Source organism: Lolium perenne, chromosome 2 (assembly GCF_019359855.2).
Source record: "Lolium perenne isolate Kyuss_39 chromosome 2, Kyuss_2.0, whole genome shotgun sequence".
Classification (NCBI taxonomy): domain Eukaryota; kingdom Viridiplantae; phylum Streptophyta; class Magnoliopsida; order Poales; family Poaceae; genus Lolium; species Lolium perenne.
In genome coordinates this window covers 224,430,373-224,456,682 of record NC_067245.2, presented here as the reverse complement: position 1 = coordinate 224,456,682, position 26,310 = coordinate 224,430,373, and the positions used below count along the sequence as shown (strand labels likewise).

The 26,310-nt window shown below is 44.9% G+C and overlaps 3 protein-coding genes across 3 annotated transcripts; 2 read left to right on the top strand and 1 right to left on the bottom strand.

Moving 5' to 3' along the window:
- Nucleotides 1-1,265: 1,265 nt before the first annotated feature.
- On the top strand, nucleotides 1,266-5,152 carry LOC127335038 (uncharacterized). Its single transcript, XM_051361624.2, has 2 exons — nucleotides 1,266-1,534; nucleotides 3,706-5,152. Exon 2 carries the CDS (start codon nucleotides 3,733-3,735, stop codon nucleotides 4,738-4,740), a length of 1,008 nt encoding a protein of 335 aa, XP_051217584.1. The 5' UTR covers nucleotides 1,266-1,534; nucleotides 3,706-3,732; the 3' UTR covers nucleotides 4,741-5,152.
- A 241-nt stretch (nucleotides 5,153-5,393) lies between these two features.
- LOC127335037 (uncharacterized) lies at nucleotides 5,394-7,378 on the bottom strand. The gene is made up of 3 exons (XM_051361623.1): nucleotides 6,205-7,378; nucleotides 5,774-6,095; nucleotides 5,394-5,689 (listed from the first exon to the last, which is right to left on the bottom strand). The coding sequence occupies exons 1-3, from the start codon at nucleotides 7,072-7,074 to the stop codon at nucleotides 5,553-5,555; spliced, it is 1,329 nt and encodes a 442-aa protein (XP_051217583.1). The 5' UTR covers nucleotides 7,075-7,378; the 3' UTR covers nucleotides 5,394-5,552.
- A 12,908-nt stretch (nucleotides 7,379-20,286) lies between these two features.
- Nucleotides 20,287-21,413, top strand: LOC127330465 (probable transcription repressor OFP9). The gene has a single exon (XM_051356666.2). It carries the CDS (start codon nucleotides 20,449-20,451, stop codon nucleotides 21,079-21,081), a length of 633 nt encoding a protein of 210 aa, XP_051212626.1. The 5' UTR covers nucleotides 20,287-20,448; the 3' UTR covers nucleotides 21,082-21,413.
- Nucleotides 21,414-26,310: the final 4,897 nt, after the last annotated feature.

Genomic DNA, 26,310 nt, shown 5'->3' with positions numbered 1-26,310 from the left:
TTCTTAGATAAGTGTGCTTCTAGGTTTTTTTTTATCCTAAGTCAATTATTGTAAAGTTTGACCAATTTTATAAAAAAGTAGCAACATTTATTGCACTAATTTAGTATCACTAGATTCATCTTGAAATGTACTTTCATATTATACTACACCGATTCGAAGTCATATATGTTGCTACTCTTTTCAACAAATGCTGGCCAATTTCTTTTGACTTAGTTAGAAGTACACTTATCTAAGGACATGGACAATCTACTACCGTGTTACAAAGTTGTTATCCCTTTTCAAATGGCCATACCCAGCTCTCTTTTCAGTCGAGCTTGAACGGCTAGCAATCATTGAATTCCTTTTGTGCCTTTGATTAGCATCATTAGGTCCATTTTTAAACATAACTTATATAATTAATTAAATGGTGTTCACACAATCTTTTAGAATCAAATTCGATAGGTGGGCCGATAAAACACCATACAACACACCCGTCTCTCTCCCTAAAACAAAACTTTGCTAAAACATGAGCAACCCCGTTGGCCTTCCTAAAAGTTCTAACTATTTTAAACTAGTCTTATTGCCTCCTTGATAAAATCAACATTCATCATGAATCCTCCAAAAGAAGCTATGGTAGCCAACGGTAGCATAGGTAACCCGATTGAGGTGGCTGACAATGAGCGACGGAGAAGTAGCAGCCAACTAGAGGACACACGTGAGGCATAGAGAAGCCCGCGGGAGAGGCATATAGTGCAAAGCAGAGAGAAGTATGTGGAAGAGTGAGATGACATAGTGGACACGTAGAGCAAGTAAGCCGATGGAACAACCGATCTTTTTTGAAAAAAAGCAGCTATAAGTTTATGGACGACTAGAGTAAAGAGTAAATGTGATTTTCCCGCGATCTTTGATAAGATTAAATATTTTGAAATCCTTAAATAAAAAATATCACATCTTTTTAATGGAAAAAAACTCATCTTAATGGTGTTTTTCCCCAATGCGGTAGTACACGCAAACCTGAAACCTGGGTGAACCACGGGCTTCCCAAAATACTACAACCTAAGCACCGGGCCTTTAGAACATCCGGCCCAGGTTTTGGCCCAAGACGCGTTGGACGCAAAACGACCTTCACGTGAATCGATCGGCCCTAGAAAAATATTAAAAAGAGAGCGACAATTAGCACGGACGATATACCAAAAAACAAAATACGGTAGAAAATTAGCATCCAGCCCAATTACTTACATTCTTAAAAAGATCCACTTACCCGACCCGACGGGTCACTGCGAAAAGAGTCCAGTAAACACCAAATACCCCGTCGCCTCTCCCCGGCCCATCCAATTGCTCCGGTCTTCTCTTCCTGCCCTCGCCGCCGCGGCGGCTGTTCCGACGCGGGCGACATTCCTCCAATCGTCCCCGACGAAGACGCCCCATGCCATCTTCCACCGCACCCCACCACGCTGGAGGCGCTCTCCTCTCGTAGATACCGCGCTGCTCTACTGGATTGCCGCCGGAGTTGGAGATCCATTCGGACCCTGGATTGGATTGATATCTTTCTTCGGTGACGAACCCTAACTTACTTGAATTGTTCTCAGATTTTTTTGTTGTGAAGTTTTTTTTTTCTATGAGTCATCTAATCTGAATCATCCTATTAGACGAATACTGAGTGCTCCAACTCATCTAGCTAGTGTACTGACTGTGCTCTTGTGTTTGCTGCGTGGTGTAGTACTGATAGCAGTTTATTTTCCCGAATTTTGGGGGCTCGACTGGGGTTCCTCACGCCCTTAGCTTTAACCGGTATCCTTTCCGGCCAAGTCTGGATGAATCCGCTGTACCTTATAATCTTATATGTTAACTGCCCTTCGTTTTCACTCAATTTATCTATAGTGTCTGTCAGTAAACATTATATATAGCTATGTAGTGATATAGCCTATTATCAACTATATACCAGATGCAAGCTTCTAATTACTTTCTGCCTGTCTGTCTGTCTGTCTGTCGCGGTTTCAGTTTTTTGTGGTAGAATGTATCTTTGCTGTGGTTGTTTTTTTTTGCATGAACAAGGCTTTACCATGTCCGCATTGTCTATACATGCCTCAAGTTCGTGCAACCCATGCTTACACTGCCAACTAAACATTGCTGAATCTGTCACTGGAGATAGGACGACCCTTCTACCTGAATGATGCTCGGCTAATTAGTATAGTTTGTTTCATATTGTCCATCAAATAAGTGTTTCCTTTCAGATCGTAAAGCGGCTAAGCCTGTCCAATATCTAAGTAAAAAAAACAACATTCTTTGAGCTACTTGAGCTACTGCCGAGCTTGGCCTTTCGGCCGCCTCAACATGTTCTTATGTGATTTGTTGATACTATTATTAAGGCTATCCACGAGTGCTATTTGCATGATGAAACATATACAATTGTTTGTACATGAACCGATTGCATTCACCTGGTTGCAGGGAGTTTCTACCCGATGCATTCCCTTTGGTTTTACTAGTATTAGAGTAATGAATGAGTCATAAGAAACACAACTTCAGTGGAAGTCCCCTAAAATACTCTTTATTACAAACATGTATGCAACTCCATGGAAAAAAGTGGTTAGATAAGAACATTTTACCCTCGCTGCTAAACATAAATTTCATCTTCTGTGTCTCGTTGATCTACCTGTGAACTTCCGGTGTAGACGCATTTTGAGATCCACGCATGCGATTTTTTTCTGTAATAAAATGTGCTCTTTGGTGGGGAATAACATTGAAAATTTGGTTTCATGCTTAACAGTATTCTTGATATAGTGACTACCATCAAAACCAAGCTGTTATAATAGCTTGTTACTCACATATTAGGCTTTGGATCTAAAGGTGTTTCCTACAACTGGCTGCAGTGCCTTTCTTTGTCGGAAACTCCCTCTATCTCTCTATTTAGCAATTGATGAGTTGATTTTTGCTAATTAGCTCTTTAGTTGTACTTTAATTGCAACGGGCTATTCTTGCAGAGTTTTACTAAACCATATGAAACTTGCCCTTGTTGTGTGAAATTGTTTGATATTCCTTACTGAGAAATTAGATAATCTGTTCAGATCTGTTTACTCTCCGTAGCATGCTTTACTGTTTTCGCTTTACTACATCTATCTTCTATTGGTCTCTGGCAGTTTCATGGTTCCATAACGATTTATATGCATTCATTCTCAGATTAATATTTTCAAACTTCAGGCTTTTTTTTGCCCGATTCATTTACATCTTTTTTATTTTGATATTTGTGCAATTATTTATATTGCAAGTGTTAGACTAGTTCGAACGTTTGCAAGCTTCCTCACTAATAAAAGTGGTGAAAGTACATAAAACATCCATGACCTACATGCTCAAACACTGAAATTTGCTTTTTATTTTTTTGCTTTGCTAGGCACACAGTGCATATGAAAATTAGCCTGTAGTCTGTAGAGATATGGCACGGTCACATGATTTTGGAGAACGTAGATGATAAGCAGTGTTATAAGCAAAAACTTAAAATTTAATAGAACCCAGAAGATTGTAAATAGTTCATTTTCCTTCTTTTTATATGCACACACTATAGGTCATGGAAAAAGTTAATGCAGCTTCATTTGTTGTTGCCTTGGTTTTCATAGAAAACTAGTACCAATCGCTGTTGTGTGTTTCCATAGAAATAAATCGATAAATATAATTTCCTTGTTATCATGATGTGTAACTGAAAATATATGTACTTTTATGCCATTATTCTAGATCCCTTTTCCCAGTTTTGTGAAGAAAATGGCAAGAACTCCAGGAGACCGTAACAGATCGAGCCGGCGACTTAGGTCATCTCCTACTCTACCTTCCTACTACAAGAGAGCAAAAAAGGCAGCCAAGCAGAAGGATTTGCAGTTAACCTCAGAGGAAAATGATTGGAAGCATGCCACTTGCCCAATATGCTTGGAGCGTCCACATGATGCTGTCCTCCTCCTGTGTTCTTCCCACAACAAAGGGTGTCGACCATACATGTGTGGTACCAACTATCACCAGTCTAATTGTCTTGAACAGTTTAAAAATGCTTATGTGAAGGAAAAACCAGCACATGAAGTACCAATTGCAGTGGCAGCTGCTAGCAAGAGGCCAAAGGATATGGAGCTTGCATGCCCTATCTGCCGTGGGGAAGTGAAAGGGTGGACGCTGGTTGAGACAGCCCGACAATTTCTCAACCGCAAGAAGAGAACTTGCATCCATGAGGATTGCTTGTTCATTGGATCATATAAGAAGCTCTGCAAGCATGTGGAGGCCAAGCATCCTTCATCCAAACCCCGTGAAGTTGACCCAGCACGTTTAGCTGAGTGGAAGGCGCTTGAAAGTCAAAAGGAGAGGCAGGATGCAATCAGCATAGTCACAGGCTTGAATCCAGGGTTTATTATTAGGGGAGACTACCTTATTGATCCCAATAGTGGCAGCAGTGACTTTGATATGGATAGCTCTGATTGGAGTGATAGTTCTGACTCTTGCATATTTTCTGATGATGATGATGACGATGACGATGATGATGATATTATACTTTCTGAAGGTGCTGGTCTTAGAGCATTACGAAGAGCAATTCGCAGAGCTTATAGTAGGAGAAATGCAGCAAGAGCAAGGAGAAATGTCCGAATTGTAGGAGCTGGTAATTCTGGCATTGCGCGTCGTGGTTTGACCATCTCTAGAAGCAGTGGAAGGCGTCGTGGTGTAAGAAACCATAGAAAGGTGCGGGTTGGGTCTGCTCATAGACGTGCAAGATCTACAAATGACAGCTGAGATATGGGAGCATTCTGCGGTTTGCGCACACTTATCCATCTGCTCATCTGCCAGGAGGGCAGATAGCAGTGGCATTGTTATGGGAGCTGTTCTGGTGGCACCAATATTGATGGGGTTGCTTTAGTTTGTTTCTTTTCTGGTCTGGTCATAGAGGGCAAGGATTAATGGAGTTTTTTGTGCTTTGTTAGGCCATCTTCCTTTTTCTTTTTTCCTGATGAATGCACTGCTAGATTTGTGAAGGAAGGATGTTTCTTTTGTCGAAGTAAATTAGAAGCAGGGTATGTTTATAGACAAAAACATGGTTTAGCTGTTGGTGTCATTGTGCTAGAAAACACAATCCAACTCCTGGTCACTTCTGTTAAAAGTTTAAGTCCGACTGTTATATTATACATATGTTTCCGGTTGTCCAGTAGATCTTTTGATTGTCTTGAATTTAGAGGTTTCGGGCCTATCAGGTTTTGCCTCGAATCTCGTGTACTGACTCGAGGTTCTGTTGATCCAACTTGATAGTAGCTGATCGCAACCTGCAGGCAAATCTTCCAGTAATGGGTCTCTTCCAGTAATGGGTCCTCCCATTTCGCTCTCATCAGTCATCATCTCTAATTTGCAACATGAATCAGGATCGCAAGAAGCCAAAATGCTAACATGCACGGTTGCGTCTGGAACATGAGTTACTTAACTATGTATCTGTGTTCAGTTTACACCCTTGAGAGAGGGCAATCTACATGACACTTTACGGTAAGTACATGACAGGACTAAGAACAGGGATGCGAGCTGGATCATGGATCGGAGATTGAGATGGCTAGCTGCACTCAAGATATACCGATGGTCTTCCCGAGCAGCCACATGACCAGCGAGAACTCGATCATGAAGAGTGCGTGTAGCCAGGTCCGGTCGACGACGAAGCCGAACACCGTGATGCCTGCGCGGTTGTTCTCCAGGTAGGTCACTGAAAACGCCATGACCGGCTACAGTGATGAGTACGGGGAAATCATAGTAGGAACGATACGATACGTGGTGGGTGCGTGCTTACCTAGAGCCTGCCTCTTCTGGTAGGAGATGTGGGTGGCTTGGAAAGACGTGAACTTGGAGGAGGTGTCGAGGCTGTCCTCGCTCGGGGAGGTCTCGTCGTCGTCCGACTCGTCGCCGGAGGAGGTGCACAGGGGTGCTTGCTGCTGCTGCAAGTAGGCCTTGCCGGGCGGCCTGGGGTTCTCCTGGTCGCAGTCCTGGGTGTTGATGGTGGCGTCGGCGTGCCAGGCCGCAGCGATGCTGGTGATGGCCTGCGTCTTGTGCGTGATCTTGGCCGCGCTGTGGAGGCAGATGAGCAGGCCGGCGACGAGACTCAGGGAGCAGAGCTGCATGCAGAAAATGGATGCACACACTAATGATCATGTGGAATTAACGAACAACTGAGTAGATACGCGCGTAGGCTCTCCAGCAAGAGCACCGGGAGATCGAACTGACCGCGAGCTCGCCGGCGGTGGCGATGTTGACCTGCGCGTGGGGCCTGGTGGCACCGAGGAGCGCGGCGAACTGGCTGGCCGTGACGAGGAGCAGGCAGTAGAGTATGAACCTCCGGTAGCGGTGGCTGATCCGCCGGAGCTGGTCACGGATGCGGCGGTGCTGCCTCAGCACCTCGGCGACGTCGGCGCACTGCCCAAAGTCCCGCGCGAAGCCCGTCATCCGCAGGATCTGCAGGTAGCATATGATCCGGAAGAGCACGCACACCATGAAGAACATGGCGGTGCGGTACATCCACGAGGCCACCTCCAGCGCGCAGGCGGACGCCAGCCACCACCAGGGCGCCGACGACGGGAAGGGCCGGTTCGCGCAGTACCAGAACACCTTGTAGGCCGCGTCGGCGAGGAAGCAGGGGAGCACGAAGCAGGCGAGGACGCGGAAGGATCCCGCGAGCTGCACGATGTACCCCGCGCGCACGTCCTGCGAGTCGTGCCGGAGGCGGTCCAGGTAGAGGAGGCGTCGCAGGCCGCGGCGGCGGATGAGGGAGGTGAGCGTGAGGTAGGCGAGCGCGGCGGAGAGCGTGAGCGAGGCCTGCACCTGCGTGTCGTAGGCGCGGCGCGGCAGGGAGACGCGGGATGCCACGGGCACGGCCACCGCGAGGAGCGCGAAGACGAGCCACGAGGCTGCGGCGCTGCCGCCGTCGGAGTGGTCGACGCACATCCAGCGGAGGCAGGTCCGGAAGCTGCTGAGCTCGTCGCGCGCGTGCGACATGGACCGCTGGTACGAGCCCCTGCGCCGCAGCAGCGGCACCGACGTCGTCACGGTCTCCGCCTCCATCGGCGGCGACGGTGGCTGGGGAGCGTCCCCGGCCATCGCTGTGGGTTTCCCGGAGGTGATCCTACGTTCTCGGGCGTCTTTCACTTGTGGTATTGGTTTCACTGGCCGCCCTGGTGTTTAGGGAGGCAATGCTGCAATGAGCTAGCAAGAGATCTTTCTTTCCTTATGATTTTAGAGAGAGATCCTATATAGAAACGGAGTACTAAAAACTTTGGATGGAAACGGAGAGAGGATTTACTTGCATATATCCTGGCCAGTCTCCAATTTGGAAATGTTTGTGGCTGTGGATCTGTAGTGAATGATACGCCTTTTGCCTAAAAAAAATCATCCCATTTCTCCCTTTATCTAATTTCCAGCACATAGTCAGTAGCCAGGTACTAGACTACAGGTTTCACGGCACCTTATCAGCCTTTTTTCGATGTCTTTGCTCATGAGATTATCATTATGTGACGGCAATGTCTGATACGGAAAGCAGTATATCTCGTGCCAGACGCTTTTGGTTTGGAGGTGGACAGACAGCGAACGGTATCACAGATTCAAAGTAATACCTTCAGATTATAAAATGTACCTATGTATTTGCTACTATAAATATATATTGTATTGATTGTAAAAACAGATATACCTTCCAAATTATGAATGTTTTAGCTTTGTGTGAATGGTACTATGTCGCATTTCAGTGTACCGGCCCACTCATTTCAGTCCGTCCTAAGTCTATTTTTAAAAATCTAAAATATCTTATAATTCGAAATAAAGGGAGTAGCTAGTGACGCCACGGGGGTCCGACGTTCTGGAATAGCAAAGGAAGACCAGTGAGCAGGGACATAAGGTTGGTTTGAACAAAATCGATCGGTGTCACCTCTCGACGGTGAGCATTGCCCTGAAACAAAACAGTAGAGGTTTTCCCACTTCTAGGGAGCACAACACCACTGATGCATACAACGAGGGAAAATATCTAGCAATACCACATCTAACATGATGCCATGATACCATTTCTCAAAATTTAAATTTATGTGTCGAAAGATTTGAAACAAATTTGTGGGTGTCTACAATATGTGTGTCTACATTACCTAGAATTTCCAGAACCAATTTTTTTTGAATTTTCAGAACCAAATTTGAAATACACACGTAGAAACAAAAAAAAAGGTTTTTGTCTCTCCATGACAATATTCATGTTGGATATGTATTTTTTGTTTTTTCTCTGTGTTTCTTTTGGTACTGAAATTTTTAGAGATTGTAAACTCACATCTTGTGAATATCCACACATTTATTTCAGACTTTTTAAACATGCAAATCTGAATTTTGAAGAGTGCTATGATGATATTACAAGTTACCGCACGCCACCTCTGCAGATACATTGCGCCAAACCACACGGAGAACTCGAGCTCGCACGCCTCGCGAACATGAACAGCTTGCGAGCAATCGAGATGAACATGCACATGAATACTGTGTACCGCACCACACCTGGGTGCCAATCTTTTTTTCAAGGGAAGCTGCAGAACTCTGCTACTGGCTTTATGGATTGCCAACCATTGTTACATTATTTATGAGTTTGCTAATAAAAAAACTAGACTTATCGCTACGCCAATTACAATTTTTTAATTACAAAAACAACTCTAGTTAACTCATGAATGATCTGATTTGCTTCCCCTGAACATTTGAACAATGCAATGCATGAACTTAGGTTGGCGCGCCAACCTCATCTTGGCGAACATGATCAAATCTGTGGGCAGCCGAGGCAGCGTACTGCTCTTCTGGGCTGGGATTGAAGTTATTTCTTTCCGTTAAAGGTTCTGTCTATGTTGGTTCAGGCCCACGGCCACTGTCTGTCAGGCCTAATTTCCTTTTCTGGATGTGGCCGAGCAGTATCGACGCGATAGTGCCAAGTTAGTGGTTGGGCCCGATTGCTAAAACCTCTCCCCCATTCCACGTTGATCAGGTACGGTCCTGTGTAGAAAACAACCGGGTCAGATCAGCTATGCAGCTTGAAGGAGGGCGGGTCTATTTCTTTTTTGTTCCGGCCTTCGCCGGCTTTCGTCCTAAGCCTGAGGTTAAGAAGAGCTGGGGATTTCCCGGCCGATATGCGCCAACTGATAATTAGATCCTGTTTCAGCGGGTGGTTCTTGCGGCTCACAAAGAAATAGATGCGATGGTGCTCCTCTTGGTCTGGTTCAGGAAGCCGATGACCTTTTCCGGCTCCGGCGATGGTGAAGTTTGGCGCAGCAATGGAAGGAAGAAGAAGGCGGAGTCATCTAGGGGCTCGGTTGTATTTCTTAGGTTCTTTAAGGGGCTATGTGCTTTAGATGGAAGAACTGTCCAGTTCCGTTGTCTGTGTGCTAGATGTGCTCGTACGTATTTCTGTATTTGTATGGTGTTTGCATGAATACAAGTATATATTTCTAAAAAAAAATGTTTCCTTTTCATTCTATCCTCGGTACCTAGTCCACACATCCTGTGTGGCTCGGAGACTTGTTGAAGTATGTATGTGGCAGATGATTTCAATGAAACAGGGGTGGACCCAGGTACAACTGAGTGGAGGCCGAGTGGGGGCCTGGGCCCCACTCAAAATTTTTAAACCCCTTGTATTTATACATATTTTGAAGGAAAATCAGTTAAAATCTGCAAATTCGTAGAAGAAGTGCCCCACTCAAAAGAAATGCCCCCAGTCAGAGGCAATGAAATGTGTGTGTTTGTGTGCGCGCATGTGGAGGGGGGATTTAAAAAATAACCGTATGGTCAGTTTTGGCGGGTCGAACGATGAGGTAGTCTTCTATGACGATGCCATGTGCGTCATCGTATCTACCTGCCGGGCGGAAGCCTCTACCTCGCCTGCTTATCCAATCTCCCCTTAAGGACTTGTACACGAAGGAATAGAGCTACAACGCAGGTGCCAATGCGTAGCTGGCCGAGTGCACCGACTCCAGATAGATATTCGTGTGCGGCGACCCTGCCGGCGGCAACATCGTCAACCAGATGTCCGTCCACTTTGGAGGGAATCCAACTAGATCAAGCTTTATGTACTAGTCGACACAACCAAAATCTAAACGATAGAAACGGTTGGTGCATCATATTGTACCCGGAGGCTCAACCTTGATGCGCGAGAGTCATGGGGACATGTCCATTCAATCATGATGCATCGTGGCACCATACAATGAATGAGCAAACTGCTCAGTCATAGTTGTACCGAGAAGCTGCTCCGTCCAGTGCACCTCGTACAACGTGTTAGACATACTTGTTTTGTATGGACCGATATCGAGTAGTATCCACTAGGAAACATACCTCTCTGTAGTAACGATGGGGGCTACTCTCATTTGACATAACACGTTCCACGAACCCCTAACTAGGTATTTGTTTCCCATTCGCTAACATGGTATCAAGAGCTATCTTCTTACCTTCTAGCCACAACAAAACCCTAAATCCTTGATCGATCTCTCCGATTGATCCAACACCACAAAACCCTCATTGGTCTCCTTGATTGACCAAACAACCAATCCTTCCCTCCCAAAGATGATGGCGTCCTCATGGCCGATGCACCTGGCAACCGCACTCGGTGCCCTGCCGGCCACGAAATTGACAAGGGAACTTTTTTCTATTGGAAGGTGCTTGTACTCTTGCCCTCTGTGGCGCTAGGATCATGGGACTTCTCAAAGGTTCCGATCATGCGCTACCTGAAGAACTAGAGGTCGAAGAAGTCAAAAGGAAGAAAATCCGTGTGTTGGATCCTGTCTATGATGCGTGGATCAGCATGCCATGGGATACCTTGTTACTTCCCTGACTATAGATGTTCTCACTAATTAGGTCTTTGGACTAAAGCATGCCACTGATGTGTGGAGCGCCCTCAATGACCTCTACTCCACACAATCCAAGGCCCGAGTTTTCACAATGCGTTATGCTCTTGCAAACACAAAAAATGAGGATTTGATAGCCGCCCTATTCATCTCAAAGATAAGGGATTTGCCTCTGAACTTGCTGCTGTAGTAAAGAAGGTTGACCACGATGAGCTCAAACACTATATCCTCAATGGTCTAGATGATGAATACAACCCCCTCGTCCCTTCTGTAAATGTTGTACCCTATCTGCCTCAGGACAAAACATGGGCATGTTCTATTCATTAGAAATCTTTTCCAATTACCATTGCAACTATTCACATGGTGGTGATCAAGGCAAGCAACAACAGAAATCGCCTGGCCAAGATGATTCGTGTGGTAGAGATGATCAACGTGGTCGCAATGACTAGCAAAGATGTGATGGGAAGTACTATGGCTATTGTGATGATCAATGTTGCCCTCCATCCAAAGGGTGTTGTGGCCTTCGACGTGGGCGTACTCGTTCTCCATGGCAAGATGCGTTTTTTTGTCGAATTTGTAAGAAGGAACGCCATCCTGCAAACGAATGTTGCTGGAGCTAAGGTGATCATGATGATGATTATGATGACACTGAAGAGACATGAGCCTATGGAATTGATATAGAGACACAAGAGTGACAAAACACAACACAAGAGAATTAAACAAGTTGGCAATCTGTGTCACTTACAAGGGGAGAGATCGAGTTCACGATGCTAGTGGTGCTCAAGGTATGCAAATTACACATGTTGGTCATTTAGTATTGAACACCCCTCATAGTTTCATTCATCTTGGAAATTGCATGCGCCTAGTGCTTCTGAAAAATTAATGTTTATGCATAAAATTTCCCTTAATAGTAATGTTTTTTGAGCAATTTCACACATTCTTGTTCTTGATTAAGGATAAGGCCACAAAGAAAATAATGTTTAGATGTGCATATCATGGTGGTTTCTATCATCTCGTATTTGTCCCTACAGGTTTGGCAAGCATTCTTTCATCACGATCAAGCCTACTTCATCTACAATGGAATTGTCATCTAGGGCATCAATCATCTTTTTTTGTTCAACAAGTTCTTAGGAAAAAACTTTCACATTTTCCAGAAATAAATCCTTACGTATGTGATCCTTGTCAATAGGCTAAGAGTCATCAATTTCCCTATCCTATTTCCACAAATGTTTCTACTGTTTGTTTGGAACAAGGTTTTCCCATGTATGGTGTCCAACTTCTTATTATATTGGAAAACACTTATAATATGTAAGCTTCATCGATGATTATAGTAAATTTAGTTGGATATATTTTCTCAAAAAGTGATGTGATGTTTGTCAAGTCTTTTTTGATTTCCAGCAACTTCTTGAACGAGAAGTTAGTTGCAAAATTATTACCATGCAAACTGTTGGGATGGTAAATATGAAAAACCCAATTATTTTTATTCTTCTAAAAAGTGGGTATTATCCATCATGTCTCATGTCTACATGCTCAGCAAAAAAATGGTTTAACTAAGTGCAAACACCGCCATATTTAAGTCGGCCTTGCTCTACTTGCTAATGCATCAATGCCATTGAAATTTTGGGATGAAGCTTTTGTCACCGCCACTTTTCTCATCAATTTTCTCCCTTCCAAAGTGTAAACTTTGATATTCCCACTGAAAAAATTGTGCCAACCCCAACTATAATTCTTAGGACCTATTTGATACATATGAATGTTGTAGAAAAATCATAGGAATACAAAATTTTCCTTTGGTGGCACTATTCATCCATTTGATTAAAAGGAATGGAGCATTGGAAAAGTGTAGGATTTTTTTTTACTTTTGTTTAGCTTTCATAGGGAAATCAAAGGAATTCTAAAATCCACTCAAAACTATATTTTACATTCCTATGCACAAAAAATGAGGCAAATGACATAAGTTGCATGATAATGACCTAATCTTACCATTACAATTATTTTAATCATGATTTAACTATGGTTTTAAGGTTCCTTGTGTTCTTACTGTTCCCGCAAGTCAAACATCCAATTTTGAAAATTTATGTGCTTTTACAAACCTATGGGATTGCACATACATTCCTATCATATTCCTGTATTTTCCTATTCCTATGTTTGTGAAATCCTGCGAATCAAACATGCCCTTAGAGTTTTTAGTTGTGTTAGTTGGCCAAATCTCTGTCCCTATAAAAAACGCAAACTTGTTTATCGCACAAAATGGTGTGCCCTTTTAGGCTATAGCCCTCTTCATAAAGGATTCAAATGTCTTGATGTATCTTCGGGACATGTCTATATACCACATGATGTTATCTTTGATGAAAGTATTTGTTTCCTTTTTCTTCACTTCATCCAAATGCATGTTCTCCTCCCATCGAATACATTCTTATTTTACCTTAACAATAATTTCATTTGTCATATGTTAGTGAGGGTGTGCATGCTCATGATCATATACATGTTGTTCCTATAACTGGCCATCTACAGGTTCTGCCAACACTATATGAAAATTCTCAAAAGAGTGAAAAATTGACGAAATGAGCTTAGTGGAAAATTCTGCGATTCATCTAGATCCCGATGTTGATTCACTGTAGGAATCTACCTTGGATCACTCCCCAACGCACAAAGAAAGTTTCTACCCCGTCCTGACCCGCCACATTGGACATTGTCTTCATGCCTTCACGAGATCCTGCCTCACCAGGAGAGCAACTAGACCACACACAAGAGAATAACATGACTACCTCTCCTATACTACCACGTCACCGAGCGGTCCTAGTCCCCCGGATCCTCTAGTCTGCACTATCCCACCTGATAGCCCCCAAATCCACTGAATCATCTCCGCCGACTGTAGCTCATGAGATTCGTAGCATAGAAAACAAAAATTCCTACGAGATGCGAACAAAACCAAGATCCAATCTAGGAAGAGCCAATATCCAAGATAAAATCTAAGAATATGCAAGCAACAAGAAACACATCAAGATACACATGCCCTTGTAGATTGCTAAGCGGGAGCGTTTTACAACGGGGTTTATGTAGTCATTCTCTCCGCGGTCCAATCTGATCAACACCACAACGAGCGGTACCTCTGAGTTATGCACACACATACGGCTTGATGAGGACTTATTTACCTTGATCCGGAAAGAGATAGGGAGTAATAGATGAGATCGGTTCCATCAGCACGACGGCATGGTGGTGGAAGTATGGTGGTATTTTGATAGGGCTTTGCCTAAGTGTCTATGGAGGAGGAGGAAGGGAGGGATGGGAGGCCATGGATGATGTGTTGCACCCCATACCTCCCCCCTCTTATACAAGCGTGGAGGGGATGCCTTGGCCCCTCCTCCAATCCCTAGGGTCGGCAAAAAAGGGGGGAGACTTTCCCCCAAGTTAACCCCCTATTTTCAATTTGATCATATCCACTTGATCCAGCCACATGGGTCTTGCAAGGCTGGTGTGGCTGGCCCATGTGGACCTGTGCAACCCCCTCAGTCCATGTAGGGTTGTCTGGGACAGGTGGGACCCACAGTGGTACCCTTCAGAACCTTCTAGAACCTATGGTACAATACCAAAAAACCCTAAACTTTTTCGGTAATCCCGAAAATACGTTCTCATATGTTTTTCCTTATCTCCGGACCATTCCGAAGTTCCTTGTGATGTCCCGAATCAAATCTGAGACTCCGAGCAAACATTTTGTTTCACCATAATGAATATATCGTTTCTACTCTAGTGCCATCAAACGTTAAGTGTGTGATCCTATGGTTTCAAGAATATACGGACATGCTCAAGACACCTCTTCGATTAATATCAACAGTGGGACCTGGATGTCCATAATGACTCCCACAGTTCAACGAATATCTTTATCGGTTGAACCACGATGTCAAGGATTCAAACAATCCCATATTCCATTCCCTTTATCTCACGATATTTTACTTGCCCGAGATTAGATCATCCGTATCGCAGCAAGTACTCCTTACTCATACCATAATACAACATTCCTTGTGACTAACTCATTAGTCACGTGTTTGCAAGCGATATAGAATGTGCATTACCCGAGCGGGCCCTGAGTATATCTAACTGTCACGCGGACGAACAAATTCCACTCTTGATTCATACTACCCAACAAGTACTTTCCGAGATACTCAAGGACACCTTTATAATCACCCATTTACGAAGTGGCGTTTGATGACCTTAAAGCATTCTTCCGGTACTAGGGAGTAGCATAATCTTATGGTCTAAGGATTGATATATTTGACATTCGAAAGCTACATCACATAAACATTGACACGATCTCGTTTCTTAACTTAGTTAGGGTTTGTCCATCATGTGATTATTCTAATGACATGACTCCGTTGTTAATTGACAACACTTGTCTATGGTTAGGAAACCTTAACCACCGTTAACCAACGGAATAGTCTAGAAAAGTTTTACTAGGGACACAGTGTTGTTTACAAACCACACAAGTATTAATATTTTCGCATAATACAATTCTAGCATGGAGTATAAACATTTATCAAGAATAACAAAATATGATAATAACTATATTATTATTGCCTCTAGGACAAATTTCCAATAGCAGCCGCTTCTCCAGATTACGTCGGATTCCGTGTTGTTGCAGATCCTATACCACTGCGTGTGCTAGCACCAGATTCTGCAATTTTACGTGGCACTAGGTTGCAAAAGGTACATATAATCAAAAAATTATACTTATGCTACCATACGGTACAACTTGCTTGCATCTACAGCAGAACCTCAGAACCTTCATGAAGCTCTCGATGACTTCAATTGGAGAAGGGCTATGGAGGAGGAGTATGGAGCATTGATGCAAAACAAGACATGGCATCTCGTTCCTCCTAGCTCAAACAAAAAAAGAATTGACTTAAAATGGCTTTATCGCATTAAGAAAAATGTTGATGGCACAATAGAAAAAACTTTTTGCAAAAGCCTCCCAACAACTGTATGGTGTAGCCTATGAAGATACTTTTAATCACTACCACGATTGTGTTATCTGTATCATTTTCCAGGGGTTGGAGCCTACGATAACGAGATATCAAGAACATGTTTTTAGATGTTATTTTGGAAGAGGATGTTTATATGAAATGACCACTTGGGTTTGAATTTCAAACTGCTCCATAGTATGCAAACTCGACAAACCTCTCTATGGTTTGGAACAAGCTCCTCGAACATGGTACTCCCCTCTTAGCTCTAAACTGCATGGTTTGGTTTTATACCCTCCAAAGCACACATGTCACTATTTCTATACAAGAAGTTAGAGATTTTCTTGGATTTATACCATCCAGAGCACATGCGTCACTATTTATATACAACAAGGTAGGTATTTCCGATTTATGTTGATGACATCATTGTGACTGGTTCCTCCAATCAAGCTATTTCTTCTTTGCTTCACGATTTGAGTACTCAATTTGCTCTCAAAGATTTTGGATTTTTTTCATTATTTTCTAGGTATTGAAGTCACACAACAAGTGAATGGGTTATTCTTAAATCAAGAAAAATATGTTGTTGATTTGCTTGCTCGCATTGTTATGGAAAAATGTAAATATGCTCCTACACCATTTTCCATTAATGATAAATTGTCATTGATTGAATGATCTCTATAGACGATAGAGAGGGGTTTGGCGTAATGTGTTGGATGTTATATTGAGCCTCTCGGACGAGTATATATAGTGGTACAGACTTGGAGGCTAAGATAGCTCTCCTAAAGATATGGTAGGTAGAGATTATAAATCCTAGACTACCTAATATACCTATACCAAATATATCTCTAACACCCCCCATAGTCGTAGCGGTAGTGACGTGAACAACAGTAGTGTCGCGGACGGTCAGACTAGAGAGAAACCGAAGGTAGGAACCAACGGGCTGACACTCCCCCGCAGTCGTAGCGGGAGCGTCGTGGACGATGTCGCGTCGCGGATGCTTGGACTCTAGAAGAGCCCCTTTGTGCCGATATCGAGGTAGCCGAGAGCGTGGGTGTTGCAACCTTGGTCAGGGTAGCCACGCGAGGGGATGCCATGGTCGATGTCGTGGTGGGGTGCCGGTGTCGAGGTAGCCGCACATGAAGCCGCAAGCGCATAGTGTGCGAGGAGAGTGACAGAGATGCGTCGAGGCAGTCGATGAAGGAGATGTCGATGCTGAAGCCGATGCAGTCAGAGCCGTCGAGGATGAGGTGCTACCCTAGTTTTGCCAGAACTAGGTGCACGACGGGGACGAAGGCATACTCCGATTTTTCCAGAACTGAGTACGCAAAGACGAAGTCGAGGAAGGCGAGGCGCCGATTCCAAGCTTGCCAGGCCCGGGGACGCGTCGGGGACGAAGGCACGGGTCGGTGTTGCCAGTACCGGGCATGCGAGGGCAGGGACCATCATGGACCATGCGCTAGTGTCAGGGGGGGCCAGCCGAGGAGGCATCCAGAGCGGTGGCGAGACGCATAGCAGCGAAGAGGGAGAGGTGCCGATGCAGTCCGCGGTTGTCGGAGTAGACGAAGTAGTCGGGGATGAGACGATGACGCTAGTGACGAGGTCGTGGTGGATGGAGACGTAGAAGGCGGCGAAACCAGTGGCGGCCAGGAGTGGCAATGCTTGATGCCTATAATGTAGAGGTGGTCGGCGAGGCCTGCGACGACCAGAAGTGGTCATGCAGGTTACCTGTGGAGGTGTGGCGGCGGTACTCGAAGTAGGCGAGGAAGATCCCGACGGCTTGACGTAGACCTTGCGCTGACAGTGGCGTAGCGCGCCAAGGGAGGCGGCGCGGAGGTTGCCTGGGACGTCGGTGCGCGGTGACGGCGAAGTAGACTGCGTGCGGTGACGTCTCGGCTCGAGGAGCCGGCGTAGCTGCAGGACGCGAGTCGGTGCAGCGGCGGGAGACCACCAGCGATGTACACGCCTCAGACGGCGCATCAGAGGCTGGTAGCATGGACCAAAGGCGGCGGCGCTGCGGCCCGAAGGGGCGACACATCGGCATCCCGTAGCTCGATAGGTGGTAGGCGCGTGCTCGGGGACGTGCTTGGCGGACACGTGCGCGGGGTCGATTGATCAAACCGACGCAGCTCTACACGTGCCATGGCGTGGACGACGCGCCGCGGATCAGAGTCGTTGGCGACGTTGTTCAGTGATGTCCCGGGCGATGACGGCGAAGACGGACCAGCGATGGAGACCGCGTGGACGAGACAGCCTGCTGCGTCGCACGTAGGCGTCCCGTGTGTGACGCGTGCGGCCGCACCGCGCGGCTGATGAAGATGGCCGGTGCAGTCGATGCCTAGGTTGGAGTAGAGGCGCATGTGGACGATGGAGATGTGCGACTCAATCCGATCTATGATCGGTAAAACCAAAAAAAGAAAACATCGCTCGAGGGACCGACGTACAAAAAAGAAAACCGATCTAAAGATTAGAAAAAAAGACGCGAGGGCATCCGATCAACCGATCGGCGGACGAACCCTCGTACGGGTTGCGCGGCCCCCCGGAGTAGATCATGGAGATCGACCTCCCCTGGGGCGGCGCGGCGCGGAATCTTGTGCGGCGGCTAGATCAAGGAGCGTGCCGCTCTGATACCATGTAGAACGATAGAGAGGGGTTTGCGTAATGTGTTGGATGTTGTATTGAGCCTCTTGAACAAGTATATATAGTGGTACATACTTGGAGGCTAAGATAGCTCTCCTAGAGATATGGTAGGTAGAGATTACAAATCCTAGACTACCTAATATACCTATACCAAATATATCTCTAACAATCTCCTCTTAGCTTTTAGGATAGTATTCACTATCACAATATCATTTGGTGCACTTCAGTACTTGATATTAACACGCCCTAATATCTCTTTTTGTGTCAATGAAGTTTTCGGTATCTTCATGCGCGCACCTAGGTATATGAAAGTTACAATCAATGTTGGACTCACTTTTAAGAAGTCCTCCTTTACACTTGTTAGTGCTTTTTCATATGCAGACCGAGGTTCCTATCTTGATGATAGATGCTCCACATGAGGTTTTGCTAATTTTCTTGGTCCATCTCATAGAGTGCGAGAAGAAAAACCATTATCTCTCGTTCCAGCACTGAACCTGAATATAAGGCACTAGCAAATGCAACAATTTAGATTTGAAGCTTTACTCCACGAGCTTGGAATATATCTACAACAGAAGCCATGTCTGTTGTGTGATAATGTAGGAGTTATATCTCTATATGCAAATCCAATGTTTCATGTTAGGACCAGACACATCAAAATTGACTACCACTTTCTTCGAGAAAGGGTTATTTCAAGAAATGTTGAGATAGCTGATGGATCTACTAAAACTTGATTGACCAAACGGGTGTCCTTTCCCTTGGCTAACACAACGATCACGAGTCAAGACTTTTACAGCCAGTAAACATCAGGCAGACACGTAGGGAGCACCGAGATACATACGGGCACGTTCGTTCCGTGGCTTATGTAGCTGTTGGTAGCGCCACTTGGTACGTAGGTACTACAGTACGTTACTACTGGACAAGATGGAAGTAGACATCTGTTAACTGACTGAAGGATTTGACAGTGAGACGAAGCTGTTACTTCCTTTGTACAGTAATAACGACTAGTCGATGACGACCATGGAGCTAAAGTTTTATGCGCTCCCCAGTGACATCAACCTGGCTGGCTACTCCATATGGCTGGTTGGCGGAGCCACTACCACACTCCACCAGCTTGCTGTAGCCGCTTGCCGAAAAAGGAAACGGGAAAAAGAAACGGAAAGAAACCGATGGAAAAGCACGCGGGAAAACTAGCTAAAGCTGTTGACCGCTGCTTGATTGCATGATTGGCGCGGTGGCCACATGACGGCCACTAACACCAGCCCCCAAGCCTGCTCTATTCTAGCTTTGCTTCGTTAGGTTCATCTGTCTCCTCTTTGATTAGTTAATTTGGAGCGATCGGATTAGGGGGTCGCTAATCGAGATTGCACATCAGGGGATGTGGAACACGTGTCACTATGCCGTGCAATCCTCCCAAAGCTTGCAGATGCAAGTTCTGCTGTCTACTACACTTTGAAGCTAGAAGTGGTGAAAGATCAAGACCAGCACGTTCCAAAGGGAACCGTAGTGATCACTATGATCTAGGTTGTAGATTCCACTTTGAGTTCATGGGGATGAGTTTCTGGATTCATACGAGGACACACAGCATGTGCTGCTGTAATTATGGCATAAGTAGGATTCAGATTCACGTAATGGCGACTGCGAACGATCATTGACGCCTGCGGTTTTATAATCAGCTACTTCACGTTTGTCATTTGACAAGCTAGCTGATCCTGATTAAGAATTCAGTAGATAAAGAGAAAGCGGCACATTGGAGATGCCAAGTTGCTGCTGGTTAGGGGACAGCATGATCCTGCTCTACATCCTAGCTAAAGCTAAGCTAGCTTAACTAGCTACTTACTCCCTCTTTTCCGAGGCTTAAAAACCGCTTAATCACGAGACCAAAAGGCGGCGCCTTTGATCGCTTTACAGCCCTGCTCTGTCCTCTTGCAGTGCCCATGCATCTACTACTACCCTGACGCATTCGCGCAATTGTGCATCGTCCCATCGCAGTTGCACAACGAACGAGACAACAACGAGGTGACAGAGTAGCGATGCAGTTTTTCTCGGGCAGGAGCAAGCTTCGGCAGAAGAATGGTGACGGCAAGAACCAGGCCGATGCCTCCACGGCAAAGGCCGCGAAGCACAAGGACGGCAGGTGCCGTGCTCTGTGCTGCGGCGCGTCCAGGCTCAGCGTCTCCTCGTCGGCGTCCTGCTCGACCTTGGACGCGGCGCCGGAGACGCGAGGCCACATGTCCGACCTCGCCCACGGGATGGTCCAGGCGAGGCTGCAGTCCATCATCGACGCCGCAGCCACTGACGGCCGCCGGTCGTCGGCGCGCGGCGGGTCGACGGAGCTCGCGGACCAGCGCCATCGCTGGCCATGCAGCAGCTGCTCGTGCGCGAGCGTTGGCGGCGGCGGCTACGAGAAGAAGAGAGCGCCCAGGGCGCGCGAGCGGAAGCCGTGCGTCGTGCTGGTCGCCGTGGACAGGAGGACCTACGAGCCCCGGGAGGAGTTCCGGCGGTCCATCGCGGAGGTGATCGCGGCGAAGCGGATGGCCGAGCCGGCGGAGCTGCGGGCGCTGCTCAACTGCTACGTGTCAGTCAACGCGCGCGAGCACCGCGCCGCCATCCTCGACGCCTTCCACGAGGTCTGCTCCGGCCTGTTCTCCAGCTGCAAGGGTTGAGGAGGCTTTACCGTCCGTCGTTCATGTGCGCGCGCGTGTGCATCTGTCCTACTCTCGCTACGGCGAAGTGTGATTGTATTAGCGTGATAACTTCTCTTCCCTGCTGCAATAATGTGCTCAAGCCTCAAGCACAGTGTGCCTATCTTAGGCAATTTGCCTTCTGTACCTATCAAAAATTCAGATGTAGATTTTGACAATAAGTGTAAGGTAAATATTAAGTTTCCTTTTTCTAGTTGAATTTGCTTGCAACATTTTTTTACCAGCACCCACCTAGGGCGCGGTCGACCGAGATTTAACATTACTTTTTGGTCGACGGTGCCACCGCTTGTTCCCATGCCTTTCTTCTCCTCCTCCGCCAAGGTCCCGCAGTCACCGCATGCCTAACCGTTATCTTTCCCGCGTGAGTTGAGATGTAGATTTGACAATAAATGCAAGGTGAATATTCAGTTTCCTTTTTCTAGTTGAATTTGGTTGCACCATTACGAGATTATTCTTTGTGAGCATCCACACCATCTAACTTTGAAAGATCAATCCCCTCATATTCAGCATCTCCTCAAACCTCGACATATCTCCTTGCAAGACTATTTATACTCCCTCTGTTTCTATTTACTTCACGTTCTAAATTTAGTCAAAGTCAAGCTTTATAATATTTGACCAAAAAATGTAGGAAAAAATATCAGCAACCATAATACCAAATGCATATAATATAAAATATAGTTTGCGTAATAATATATATTTTATATTGTAGATGTTGATACTTTTTATACATTGTTTGCATTGTTAAATACCGAATGCATTGTTGTACATGGACACTTTTTGGTATTTTTAGAATTCTGGACCACCTCTTTTGTAAGAAAAGAAAGAAACGTGTTGGCAGAACACTTCGACTGTACTCCTTCTGTTTCAAAATAATTGAAGTTCTAGTTTGTCCTAAGTCAAGCTAGTTCAGGTCTGACCAAATTTATGTAAAAAAATTATGAGCATCTAAAACATCAATTTAGCTTTTTTAGATTCATCATACATTTAATATTACATACTATATAGATTAATTAGATGTTGTAAATATTTAAATTTATCAATATGTTCAAGCTTAGAGTCGTTTGCCTTAAGACAAAACTAGAAAACTTCAATACTTCCTCCGATCAAAATTAATTGACTCATTTTTTTCTAGATATATATGCATGTATTAGAGCTAAAACACGTATAAGTACATTCCTATCTAAATAAAAATGAGTCAATTAGTTTGGGTCGGAGAGAGTACCAATTTTGAAACGAAGGGAGTACACAAATATTCCTCGAGTAAAAAACAACACCAATTAAATTGGTACAATACTATCATGTGTGATTGTGTTCTTGTATTATTGATGTGTACTTGGTTACCTCTTAGAGCTACTACTAACAAGTCTACCAAGGAAGGGGGGGGGGGGGGGGGGGAAGGGGGGGAATCTTGTAACCAGAACATTCACTTTAAATCCGACAAACACAGCAAAATCTGTTCCTAATCATATAAACAGGAAAAGAACTTGGAAGGATTTGACACGTATCACATCCATGATACATTAGTGATTAAAAGACACACATTTTGATCAGGAAAAGGGAGATTTTTTTTTAGATATGGAGCATGACACTAAAAAAATCTTGATTAGCAGGACATGACATGCTTTATTCCTTGCCTTTGCACTACTCTTTCCTATAGCTACGTGCGTAAAGTTGTCGGACTCGTGAAGAACTAATGGACTTTGTGGCTATCAAGCAGTAGTTAGACGCACACTGCTGCAGTAACACCCACCGTTGGGATCAAGCTATGTCTCGCTCGGAAATGTCTAGTCTGCATTTGCTGAGTTGAACAATCGCATCGTTTCCTCAACAGCATGTAAAATTGACAATCGGTGGCTTTATTAATTTAAAGTTAGACCTAATGCCTTATATTTTAAAAACACAACTTCTACATTTGGATCATTTCGAGCCACTGGATTTGAATGAGAACGTATGAGGTTTGGGGTAATATGTTAAATGTATTATTAAGCCTCTCGGACGAGTATATATAGCGGTACAAGAGAGTAAGAGACCAACTTGGGTAGAACCGTATAAGACAAGAAACAATTCCTATCTCTATCTAATCTTTCCGTATCTGAAATATATTTTAACATCCCCCACGCTCGTAGCAGTAACGTTGTGAACAACATTTGCGTTGTAGATGGTCAGAATGGATAGCAGTACCGGGAATGTTGTGGATGGTGTTCGGCGTAGAAGCTTGAACTGTAGAGGAAGTAGGATATGTGCTCAAACGAGGTGGTAACCCTTTGTGCCGATGTCAAGATAGTCGAGAGCATTGGGTGTTGCAACCTTGGTCGAGCTAGTTGTGCGAGAAGTTGTCTTGGCCAGGTTTGTGTGTCAAGGTAGCCACACATGAAGCCGTAGGCGCATAGTGCGTGTGGAGAGTGAAGGAGACGTGTCGAGGCAGTCGTCGAAGAGGGATGTCGATGCCGGAGTCTATGCAGTCCAAGCCGTCGAGGACGAGGTGCTGACCTAGTTTAGCTAGAACCAGTCGCACATCAAGGATGAAGGCATCCTCTGATTTTGCCAGAACCGAGTACGCAAAAAAGAAGTTGGTGATGTGGTCTAGGAAGTCGTAGAAGGAGTCGATGCCGAGGAAGAAGTCGTCGAAGCTGAGATGAAGACGATGCATCAACGTCGGGACCTGCGACGACCAAACGTGGCCATGCAGGTTACTTTTGGAAGCACGGTGGCGGCACTCGAAGGATGCGAGGAAGAACAACGGAGTGATGTTGACCATGCGCGAATGGTGGCGACCCTCGCCAAGGGATACGTCGCGTTGGTAGCCCGGGACGCCAATGCGAGAGGACAGTGAAGGTGACAACAGCATTGAGGCTACACCTCAAATGGGCGGCATAACTTCTGGGAGCGAGTTGGTGCAGCGGCTGAAGACCACCGGCGATTTCCAAGCCCTATAAAGGGCATTGGAAGTCGACCGCTCATACGTCACCAAATCGCATCACTATTTTATATCATACTTTACTGATATTCATTGATATATTTCATATTTAGAGATGATACTTATGTTATTTCATCTATTTTTGCATGTTTGATGATTATTGGAGAATTAACTGCCGGAGTCAGAATTCTGCTGGAAAAAGGACCGCCAAGATACAATATTTATGAAGAACAACAGTTCCCAGAAAATACATAGAAACTCCTATTTTGCCATATGACGGAGGAAGCCAGAAGGGGAGCCTGAGGTGGGCCAGGAGGGGCCCACACCACCCCTAGGCGCGGGCCACCCCTGGCCGCGCCTAGGCACGGTGTGGTGGCCCTGGCCCACCTCTGATGTTGCCCCCTCGCATATTTCATCCCCCCGAGAACCCTAAGACTAGGAGAGCAAACATACAAATATTCCGCCGCTATTACGGGGTGGAAAACCACAAAGAGAGAAAAGCTCTCCGGCAAGTAGAAATCTGTCAGGAAATTCCTTCCCGGAGGGGGTAAATCGTCTCCATCGTCACTGCCATCGACCTGGACTTCATCGAGATCATCATCATTATCATCATCTCCACCACCAGCACCATCATCACCGCCATCTCTATGCTGTCCCTTTGCAACATCTTGGATTTGATACTTCTCTCGTTCATAGGGGAAACTTTTCCGGTATTGATTACTCCTTGCAGTTGATGCTATTGAGTGAAACAATTGAATTAAGGTTTATGTCCAGATTGTTATTCATCATTATATCACCTCTGATTATGATCCATATGATGTCCCGCGAGTAGTTCGTTTAGTTCTTGAGGACATGAGAGAAGTCATGCTGTTAGTAGTGGAACTATGTTAAGTAATATTTAATGGTTTGATATTTAAGTTGTGGTGCTATTCTTTTAGTGGTGTCATGTGAACGTCGACTACATGATACTTCATCTTTATGGGTCTAGGGGAATGCATCGTGTATTTGGCTACTAATTGTGGGGTTGCGGGAGCGACAGAAACCCAAATCTCCGTTAGAAAACCGCTGCATGAGGGAGTGTAGGACAAAGTTTAAGGTTGTGGTTAGATTTATCTTAATTCCTTTCTTGTAGTTGCAAATGCTTGTAAGGGGTATAATCACAAGTATGCATTAGTCCAAGTTGGGGTAGTGCATTAGCATAGGTTCACCCACACAACACTTACCAAACCAATGAAGATTATTCAGCTATGTGAAGCGAAAGCACTTGACGAAATACCCGTGTGTCCTCAGGAACGTGTAGTCATCATAAGTAAAACAACCAGATTGTCCTTTTCTCTAAAAAGGATTGGGCCACTTGTTGCAATTATTATTATTGTCTTTTATTTACTCATACTTTATTTATCTGCAATACCAAATACCCCTGAAAACCTGTTTGCTAGTGTTTACAGTGAATCGTTGATCGAAACTGCTCGTCAACACCTTTCTACTCCTCGTTGGGTTCGACACTCTTATTTATTGAAAGTACTACGATACACATCCTATACTTGTCGGTCATCAAGACTATTTTCTGGTGTCGTTGCCTGGGAGTGAAGCGCTATTGAAGAGTGGAATTGGTAAAGGAAACTTTTACTCTAAGTGCTATTTTTATTTCTGTCTGCTACTGCTTATTTCATTATGGAGACGTCTCCATTTGACTCTCTATTTGGGATTAGTACTACCACTGCTACAGTAGTAGATGTACCACCACATGCTCAATTGGATCCTTTTAAATACCTATGAAAATTGTTGAACGTGTTATGAATAACTACTATTTAGGAGATGAAACTGTCCATCCGGGTGATCATTTACTCTTTATACATGAATTATGCGAGTTGCTCAAGTGTGCAGGTGTCTCAATGGACCAAGTTAAGAGGAAGCTATTCTCTTTATCACTTAAGTGAAGAGCTGCGGAATGGTATAAGATGTTGAAGAATGGCCGATCTGTTGGATGGGAGAAAATTGTACCTCTCTTTTATTTCAAATTCTATCCTCCAAGTGAGATTCATAAAGATCGGAGTCAAATATATAATTTCTAGTCTCAAGATGGAGAGAGTATTGCCCAAGCGTGGGGGAGATTGAAGTCACTAATGCTCAAATGCCCATTCATGAGCTCCCTAGTAATATTGTTATTAATAACTTCTATGCAAGGCTTTCAATTCATGATAAGGATTTATTGGACGCTTCTTGCTTCGGATCATTTACACGTGTGAAAGAAGAAGCTAAATGAGATTTTC

Excerpts from the sequence above, each read along its gene's own strand:
- LOC127335038 (XM_051361624.2), top strand. The coding sequence starts at position 3,733 with ATGGCAAGAACTCCAGGAGACCGTAACAGATCGAGCCGGCGACTTAGG.
- LOC127335037 (XM_051361623.1), bottom strand. The coding sequence starts at position 7,074 with ATGGCCGGGGACGCTCCCCAGCCACCGTCGCCGCCGATGGAGGCGGAG. Across the intron at positions 6,096-6,204 it reads CCACCGCCGGCGAGCTCGCG|CTCTGCTCCCTGAGTCTCGT; the intron begins GTCAGTTCGATC and ends TTCTGCATGCAG. Across the intron at positions 5,690-5,773 it reads CCAGAAGAGGCAGGCTCTAG|TGACCTACCTGGAGAACAAC; the intron begins GTAAGCACGCAC and ends TGGCGTTTTCAG.
- LOC127330465 (XM_051356666.2), top strand. The coding sequence starts at position 20,449 with ATGCAGTTTTTCTCGGGCAGGAGCAAGCTTCGGCAGAAGAATGGTGAC.